At 45.3% G+C, this 9,753-nt stretch overlaps 1 protein-coding gene across 1 annotated transcript in view; it reads left to right on the top strand.

The window, feature by feature from the left end:
• Window positions 1–2,633: 2,633 nt before the first annotated feature.
• KRT77 (keratin 77) overlaps window positions 2,634–9,753 on the top strand; it is a 12,035-nt gene continuing 4,915 nt past the window's right edge. Inside the window, exons 1-4 of the mRNA XM_006883868.1 lie at window positions 2,634–3,179; window positions 7,394–7,608; window positions 8,642–8,702; window positions 9,371–9,466. Of these exons, the coding sequence (XP_006883930.1) occupies window positions 2,634–3,179; window positions 7,394–7,608; window positions 8,642–8,702; window positions 9,371–9,466 (918 nt within the window). The remainder of the gene's footprint in view (window positions 3,180–7,393; window positions 7,609–8,641; window positions 8,703–9,370; window positions 9,467–9,753) is intronic.

The raw sequence follows: 9,753 nt of genomic DNA, 5'->3' as shown, positions 1-9,753 counted from the left end.
TGTTGGATCACAAACCATTTCTCTGAGGCTGGACATTCGATTTTTATTTTGGAATTTTTTACCATTTGGGGTAAAAATCACCAGGGTTTTCAGTCCAGAGGGCTCAGAGTTTGTGGGTGACACTGATGCTCACAGATTGAGCATCAGTCATATGTCACGGGACATTGTGTTTCTAAGTGTGAAGTTACTTTGAGACCAGTGCTGGTCCCTAGATTCTTTGTTACTAGTTTATGCTGAGAGAAATACAGAATTTGAAAGTAGTAATTTAAGGTTATGCCACATCCTTGTGCGTGCACACGCACACAAAATAATAAATATCTCTAGAAATGTTAGCAATAAAATAGTTTTATTTTTGTTAAATCTTAAAGGTAAAAGATTGGGGCTTGCATTTTGTGTAGTTTTGATCTAATGTTTCTGGTAATTTTATGAAAATGTTGATCTGCAACAGATTGGAAATGGAAAAGAAAGAGAAATTGTTTTGGATTAGGTTATTTCCTGGTCTAGAAGATAGTGGTAGGTACTGGTAGATGCTCAATTGACAGGGTGACTTTCAGTGTAAAGGACATCATCTGTTTCATATCTGAGGCACCCAAGGCTTACAGAGGGAGTTCTCATGGCACAGCCCAAGGGGAGTTGTGCTCTAAAGGCTGCCCTTCTCTGATGGTTTGAATCCACTAGCAGTTCTGCAGGAGAAAGATGGCACTCATGTGCTGTGCGATTTGCAGTCTCCCCCCAAAATCCACTGGGGGGTTAGCTGTGAGTTGATTCCAACTCAATGGCAATGAGTTTTGAGCGAGAATCTTATACAGCACAGATGTACCAAAACCCCCAAGGGTAACCGTGGGAACTGTGCAGTGTTTCCCTGTTCTGTTCTGCTCCTTAGTCTGAGTATAGGTTTCAGATCAGCACAATCAAGAGTTCTGGGATTCCCACTCTCCTCAAGGTTAGCCACAATTTATTGTGATCCACACAGTCAAATGTCTTTGCACAGTCAGTGAAACGCAGATAGATATTCCTCTGGTACTCTGTGCTTTCTGTCAAGATCCATCTGACATTGGTTATAATGTCCCTATAATGTTCTAGTAGTTCTGCCAGTTCTTGGTTTATGTGCTGTGCCAGTTGTTTTTGGATGATCCTCAGCAGGACTTTGCTTACGTGTGATATTAGTGATATTGCTCAATAATTTCCATGTTCTGTTGAGTCTTCTATTTTTGGAATAGAAATAAATATGGATCTCTCCAGTCAGTTGGCCAGGTAGTTGTCCTCCAGATTTCTTGGCACAACCTGGTGAGCATGTCCAGGGCAGCATCTGTTTGCTGAAATATGTCAATTGGTGTACCATTAATTCCTGGGGCCTTGTTTTTTTCCAGCTTCTTCAGAGTAGCTTGAACTTCCTCCTTCATCACTATTGCTTCTTGATCATATATTGTTTCATGAAATTCTTCTGTGTCCACCAATTGTTTTTGGTTGCTGTCAGGGACCTCTCCAGAGTACTGAAAAGCAACTATGTCAATCTAGAGACTAAGGTGTACCTAATCCAGGCTATAGTTTTCACAATTACTTCTTATAGCACATCAGAGAGCTGGACTATGACTAAGGATGACAGAAGAATAATGAATGCCTTTGAGTTGTAGTGCTGGAGAAAAGTCTTGAACATTCCGCGAACCATCAAGAAAATAAATCTATCTTGGAGAGGGTGAAACCAAATTTCCCTTGGAGCTAAGATTTTGAACCTCTGTCTCACAATCTAGGGGCACATGGCCTGGAAGGACTAGTCCTTGGAGAAGGACATCATGTTTGGAACGGTGGAGAGACAGCACAGGAGAGGAAGACCCTGGATGAGATGGATTGATTCAGTGACTGGGGTGATGGACATGAGTGTGTCAGAGTCAGTGAGACAGGCTCAGGTAGAACAGGCTTCAGCGCTGTTATACATAGGATTCTATGATTCACAGGAGACTCAATGGCAAATAATAACAAAAACAGCCTTGGGAAGATTCTCATGGTTTCCATTTGTACTCAGTGACCACAATGTCAAGTTTTCATGTGGTAAACTTTAGAGTGTGCACAGTGATGACAATAATGGGGAGCAGAAACAAAGTGTGGGATGTCAGACATAGCTTTCACCCCACCAAGGCTGGGCCAGCAGTTGTCTCTACCTTTGTCCCTCTGTGCTTCTTTGGTAGCTAGACACCCCAGAGCTTTGCCCCAGATCTCCCAGACACACCCCAAAACAAACAATAGTGGAATTTCTTAGGTAGAAATAAGCTAATGATTTGGGGAAAACTGTACAGGAGGTTACAGCATCTAGATCCCGAGAGACAATGCCACTCTAGCTTCTAAGTGATAAGAGATGAATGATAAATGATCAGGTCGGGGAAGTTTATCTACAATGCAATTTCTGCAACTTATAGGTGTGAGCTTTTGAACAGACATTGCTGGCAGGCAAACTAAATATTAATACTCCCCTCCCAGGATTCTGAAGTCGCCCAGCCCAGAAAATACGTGTATATATAGGGGCAGAGCCAGATCTCTTGTCAAAGGAGTCATAATAGCTCCTTCCCTCCCTTGCCTCTGCCTCCTTCTAGCTAGGCCTCTTTCTCTTGTCTGTTTCTCTGGATGCTCCGACAACCATGAGCCGCCAATTTAGTTCTCAGTCTGCGTTCACCTCAAGAAGCAAGCGGGTTTCTAGCGTTGTCTCTTCTGGAGGCTTTGGTTTGGGGAACAGGGCGGTGGGCTCTGTGTGCCAGGCCCGGGGGAGATGTGGTGGTGGTGGATATGGCTATGGGAGCTATGGAAGCTATGGGAGAGGGTTTGGCTCTCGAAGCCTTTACAATCTGGGTGGCAATAAAAGCATCTCCATTAGCCTAGTGGGGAGAAGTGCCAGTGGCTTTCGCCAGGGTGGAGGGGCAGGGGTTGCATTTGGAGGGAGCAGAAGCTTTGGGGGTGGTGGCTATGGAGGAGGTGGGTTTGGTGGTGCTGGGTTTGGAGGTAGCAGTTTTGGGCTTGCGGGCTTTGGTCCTTCTTGTCCCCCAGGGGGCATCCAAGAGGTGACCATTAACCAGAGCCTCCTACAGCCGCTTCACCTGGAGGTAGACCCTGAAATTCAGAGGATCAAGCTCCAGGAGCGGGAGCAGATCATGGCACTCAACAACAAGTTTGCCTCCTTCATTGACAAGGTGAGTAGCCCAGGGGCGGGCAGAGTGTTTGGACACCAACCAAATGTTTTGGAGGGCCTTGTGCTCTGCCCTGACTCGTCACATCACGCTGCCTCTGTGTGGGGGCCATAATCACTTCCAGATATGTGTGTCCTGGGACTTTAGGAAAGCATTCACCTCATTTATGTCAGTTTGACTTCTTGGGGGGATTTAATTTTATCTTCTCTTCTTGGCAGGAAAGTAGCTAAGAGGAATAAAAACATAGAACAGATAAAATGCATGGTATAATAACCTCATCCTTTTATATCACTATTCATTTTTCATCCATCCATCCATCCAACTATGTAACCATCACACTCATCCACATATATCCATTCATTCATTCATTTACGCATCCATTTACCATCTCCAGCAAACAAACTGTACTAAGCATTTACTATATACCTGCACTAGTATATACCACAGGACTCAACACATGGTTTTCTATAACACTGGTTCTTCCTTAAAGAACTCCAAATCTTAAGGAGAGACCATGACAATAGTGTGGAAAGTGTGTCAACAGTAGCAGTATCCTCTGGAGTGTGGTAGCTCAAAGGAGGGTGTGAGGAACTCTGCTTGTTTTGTTTATGGAATGCTTCACTGGGTACCCTCAGTTAGTCCTGGACTTCCAAGATGGAGAATAAGTCAAATTGTTTCTTGGAGGAGAGAGGGCTTCTAGACAGACGGACCAGGAAACACCAAAGCAAAAGGCATAAAAGGGTGAAACCACAAGGAATTAGAAATAGTTATAATACTGTGGAAACAACGTGAGGAAGAGGAGAGAGGTGGAGATGAAGGTATGAAGTAAGGGCAGGACAGGGCAGGAGGAGGTAGAGAGGGGGAGCTTGGCAGAGCCTAGAGGAAAGCCTTGCTGGACATCTCTTGGGGTAAAGACACTGGTGTACAATGTAGGGTTCTGTTCGAGTTTCTCTTTTAAGCTTTGGACACGCACACGCCCGATGTATGCCTCTCTGGTTTCTTGGTTAAACCTAATTATGTTTAATTCATCCCAAACCACCAAGCAGGAACTATTGAAAGAGCTAAAGAGCTAAAAAATTATTGAAAGACCTTTCTCTTGAGTTCCTTTTACCCAGGGATTGCTGCCTGTTGGTCCCTGGATGCTCCTCCAGGAAGTACTTTACGCTGGGGATGAAGTGAGAGCACAGAGGCTACATGATGCTCAGTGACTTTCCTTCAATCCCCACGAGAGTCTGGCGTTGAGGGCCAAATTTGCCTTGTGGTCTGACAGCAGGCTAACATGCTGTACAATTCGCCTCCCGATAACTGGGTGAACACTGAGGGCAGGACAGAGTATGGAAGAAGGAGGAATTAGGGGCAAGGGGTAAAGTCCAGAGATAGCTCAAAAGGTGTCCAATATAGCAAGTACTTCTGGTTACTAGAGATGAAAGCTTGGGCTAGATGTCATCACTCCTCAGTTACAGTCAGGGGAGGGTTTGACTAGACCAGGGAGGTGACAGGTCAAGGCTAAACCCAGGGAGGAGCAGGGAGTAGGGAGGGCTGAAGGTCAACAGAATGATTACAGGCTGCCGGCAATCCATGTCCTGAGACTTTCTTTTGATTATGATACCTGTGGGCACATACTGGATTTTGTGGCTCTGGATGTGGACAGAAGCCAGAGGAAGAGACTTGGCCTTTTTTCTTTCCCTAAGGATGCCTGTGATGAGCTGCTTGTAATTTCCAAAGGATGCCTGTGATAGGCCCTGACTTGACTAGAAGCAGCAAGACTCTGTTATAGTGGTTTATAACCCTGCCTTCCAAGTTGGTCTTCCTGCTTTCACTGTCAATCCCACAAAAATATTATAACATTGTACCACAGGCCATTATTAAAGATGTATCATGTAACTCCTCCATATTGGCTTGTTGGCTAGAAAGCCTGATTCTATAAAGTCTTGTGTAATCTGGTCCTCCAAGCCACAGCTGGTGCGAGTCCCTGACATGCATTTGTGAGAACTGCTCTCCCTGGGTAGAGAATGGAGTGCAGGCTAGGATCTAGCATCCTAAGATACAAACCCCTAACTCATTAGTCATTCCACTGTCACTTTGACTCAATTCCTCCTTTCCTTTTGCTCACAACCCCACACTCACTCGCCTACTGCATCCCAAGCGCCGTTCTGTCTTAGGGTTTCTGCACATGCTGTTCCCATTATTTGCAACTCTTCTCCACCAAGAGAGGCCCAGCTCCCTTTCTCAGCTCGTTGAAATCTTTCCTCAAATGAGCCCTAGCCAATCTCATTGAGGCCCCATTTGTTTAACACAGCATCTCTCATCCTATCCACCATACCTACCCTGCATTCGATGTCTGTGTTGTCTGATCTCTGGAGCCATTTAATGGATATTTGAAATGCTTGCTTCTTTAAGGCTGTCTCTGAATAGAATATAAGCCTTAGGAAGTGAGAATTTGGGTTTGATTCCCCCCCTCCCTTGAATCCACAGCAACCAGATTGGTGCCTGGTGTCTGGAATACATGTTGAATGAAAAATTGGAATAGTTCTTGAGGTTTCAGGCTAGAACCCTTGGGAAGTAGTTGTGGAGAAAATGCTTTTTAGGAACCTTGACAAGGGAAAGGGATTTCAGCAAGGACCCTGCCATTTGGTGTGGAGACTCTCCCAAGGTACTTCTTTGGGTCCCTAGAATGTAAGCACAGAGCTGTGAACGAGTGTCCAATCAATTCCTCCACTCTCTGGGAGTGCCACCACAGAATGAAAACAGACCAGGGGTGGGAACTTCTCACGGGCTTTACAAGTTGTGCCGACAAGCCTTTGAGAACTAGTTGCTCAATCTCTTGCTTTGATAAAGCCAACAAAAATAAGCCGTGACAGAAGTGTTCTTTGTGAGGATTTTCTACTCTAGACTCAGAACCAAAAGGGAATTAAGAAGGGTCAGCCCCTTCGACGAACAGCGTCTCCAGGGCTGGGGAGTCCTGAGCACCCTCCTGAGTTCTACACGACATGGGAGTGTCCTCTGGGTTCTGATGTGAAATATTTGTAATCACAGCCACACAAAACAATGGGTTTGCTCGTGTACTCTGTTCCTGGAAGAGGGAGGCCAGATTCTCAAGATGTGTGTGTGTGTGTGTGTGTGTGTGTGTGTGTGTGTGTGTGTGTACGCGCATGCGCGCGTGCACTTGTTACACCTGAGCGAAGTGCAAGCCGCAGAGAAAACTCATCATCTCTACTCAGGGTATGGAAAGGGAGGGCAATGAATTGATAGCGATATGAATGGGTCAGTGAATATGAGGTATATAGGTTTACATTATCATGAGAATGACAGAAAACTCTGAACTCTAAAGTTGACCTTCACATTCACAATTTTGAAAATAGTTTGGGGAAAGAGGTAATGAAATTCTGGGTGAGGTCCACTTTGCATTTTCTGAAATAATGAAAGAAATAGCAACATGGGTATTTCCCCAAACACTAGACAACCCCCAAGTCCTTATACGTCTATAAACACATGGCGTAACTTTTTTCTTTTAATGATGAAATTTACTTCTGAAATTTTGCCTGGGCTTTAAAAACATTTAAACGAGATTCCTTTACGGAATAATCTATCAGCTGCGGTGGTGGTGGTTGCTAGTTTTGCTCAGTAATCGATTTAATGTTCTACGTCAAGTTATTCTTTCCACTCTCTCTTATTTTCTCCTCTCCTCAAGCCCACAAAGTACTGAAACATAAATAGAAATGGTTCTTGAATTTGTGTTTCCATTGCTTCAAAATCTCATGGGAGCTCTGGTAAGGAATTGCACTGTTAACCCAAAGGCATGCAGTTCAAACCTGCCAGCTGTTCCATGAGAGAAAGATGGGCAATCTGCTCACATGTGATTTCATGCCCACTGGAGGGCTAGCTACATGTCTACACTGAGTCAGTGGTACACAACAGATGCCTGAGGGTGGAGGGTGAACACTCTGTTGTGTAAGTAAATGATTGGGGTTGTAGGAAATAAAGTACGCAAGGGGAGGTGACGTAACCTTCAAAACTAGAGTGAGTTTGATGTCAACTTTAGACAAGTTGACCCAATAGCCATTGGGCAGCCATTAGAAACTCCATTGCTTTCTGTTTGCTTTGGTACCAGAGAGAGGGCAAGCTCTCTGGGCCCCTGATGGGCCATCCTGGTCCGATGTAGAGCACACTGTGTGTGCACTCAAGTCTGGGTTGGGTTGGATGTCTCTCGCTTTTAGGTGCGATTCCTGGAGCAGCAGAATCAGGTGCTGCAGACGAAATGGGAGCTGCTGCAGCAGGTGAACACCACCACTCGAAGCAACAACTTGGAGCCTGTCTTGGAAGCCTACATCGCTGATCTGCAGAAGCAAATCAGCCTTCTCAACACAGAACAGATGCGCCAGAACACAGAGGCCAGGAACATGGAAGATGTCGTGGAGGACTACAAGAACAAGTGAGACTCCCAACAGTATGAGACGTCTTTACCGATGTTCTAGCAAGACAAGCCTGGCTCCTAGGGTGGGCTCTGAAACTAATTGTAGGCACATTAATCTTTCTAAGCCTTTAGTCTTCACATTAGTGAAGTAGGGACAGTAATAGTACTTTCTTTGTTAGGCTCCTATGAGACGTAATTTGTGGTTCTCAAACTTCTGTGGGCCTCAGCTTTTGGAAATAAGATTGCTGCTCTCCCTCCCCCAGAGTTTCTCATTCAGCAGGTCTGGGATGGAGCCTGCATTGGCAACATCATCCCAAGTTAAGCTGCTGCTGCTGGACTTGGGACACACTGGTGTAGATATGTTTAGGTTTAGTCTGTTGTTAGTACGGTCTCTGCTGCCTGCACGTAGCATGTGGTCCGTAATCACTGCTGCTGTCGTTAGGTGCTGTTGAGTCAACTAGGACTCATCGCAACCCTATGAACTTTGAACTTGATGATCTGAACCTGACCCTTTCCTGCCCCAGCCTGCCACAATAAGCTCTAGCTATTATTATTAATGACAGTGGTGGGTGGCGCCTTGTGTAGGCATCTAAGTGGCCTCTCTCACTCCAATGCTGGGGGTGCAAGACACCTCTTGTAACATCATCTCCTTAAGCTCACTTCATTGTGCCCATGGAAAGCTATGTGTGTGTGAGCTGACAAGAGGTAGAAGAGGTGCTAGGGACACAGAATCGTAGGTGAAGCATTTTTATATTTTAGAAAAGTTTACTAATGGTGATTAGTACATGCTCTCAGTAGAAAAAAATTATTGAGCTTCATTTTTGTTAGTGAGTTAATTTACAAAGGTAAAAAGTAAGAATAAGAGAAGATATTTTGGGAGTGGTGGGTTTGTCTGTCATGTTGGCTTGTTCCCCCTGCTGGCCCAGGCACCAGTCAAGGATTGGGGAAGACCATTCTCTGGCAGGTATAGGTTAGGCCACGCATCCTACGAAAGGAGATGCAAAGTGGGGCACCACTGCAGCCTGACGGGGATTCTTGCCTCCCCCAACAGGTATGAAGAGGAAATCAACCGGAGGACCAGTGCCGAGAATGACTTCGTTGTCCTAAAGAAGGTAAGGAGAAGAAGAAAGCGGAAGGGGACAGTGGATGAGGAGGTGACGCAAACTGCTGTCTGTGAGATGACAAGTGACAGAGGGAGGCACAGGGTCACCCACAGGTCAGCTCACTGTGAGTGCTGCCCAAGTGCTGGGACCTTGAAATGAGAAGTAGACAGGTTTTCCTTGACACTGAAGGTATAAGTCAGAAGCTGATGCTGATAAAAATCTCTGGCTACCCTTTGCCTTTTATTTCTCCAGTGTCCTGAAATGGAATTAAAATACTGACAGCTTTTGAATGTCTTTTGTGCTTGGCCTTGGAGGGGCGCAGGGTGGACTGACAGAGTGTGGTGCTCGGTGTCATACTTCCCTCTGTCTGAGAGTCCCAGCGTTTGTCAATCTATTCTTATAGTGTAAATGGTTACCACAGGAGGTTGCAGCACCTACAGTGGCCTCGGAAGAAAGGCCTGGAGATCTACTTTTAAAAAGTCAACCACTGAAAACTTGATGAAGCATAGTTCTACTCTGACACATGCGGGGTTGCCACGAGTCGGTATTGATCCTGTGGTAACTGGCTTGGTATTGTCGATTGATTGAGAAGCATGGTCACTTGTCTTGGCGCATGCAGTAAGTGGGCAGTGCCTGGGAAATCAAGTCAAATAGTAAGATCTTTGCTTGCTCTCTAGGATGTGGATTCTGCTTACACAAGCAAAGTGGACCTGCAGTCTCGGGTGGACAGTCTCTTAGGGGAGACCACTTTCCTGAAGTATCTATATGACATGGTGAGTTCAGCCCTCATGAGGAACCCCTTTCTCTTCTCCTTCAAGGTGGTGTTGTCATTCTATAGATGAGGATACTGAGGCATGGATTTTTTTAATTAAATTTTATTAATTTTAACGAACATTTACAGAGATTTGGGTTTCCATTCACTCATTGTTGCACTATTTTCTCTACCGCCCCCCCCAATTAGTTCCTCTTCCCCCCCCCTTGAAAGTCTATTTTAATTGTCCCATTGCCACAGTGCTTGTGAAAGCCAGTTAGGATTAATCTCCTTTGTCAGTGTGTCCTT

The sequence above is a fragment of the Elephantulus edwardii genome, unplaced genomic scaffold (genome assembly GCF_000299155.1).
Source record: "Elephantulus edwardii isolate Elephantulus edwardi_28Jun2011 unplaced genomic scaffold, EleEdw1.0 scaffold00030, whole genome shotgun sequence".
In the NCBI taxonomy this organism is placed as follows: Eukaryota; Metazoa; Chordata; class Mammalia; order Macroscelidea; family Macroscelididae; genus Elephantulus; species Elephantulus edwardii.
The sequence above is the reverse complement of the archived record's forward strand: the minus strand, read 5'-3'. Positions and strand labels throughout refer to the sequence as shown.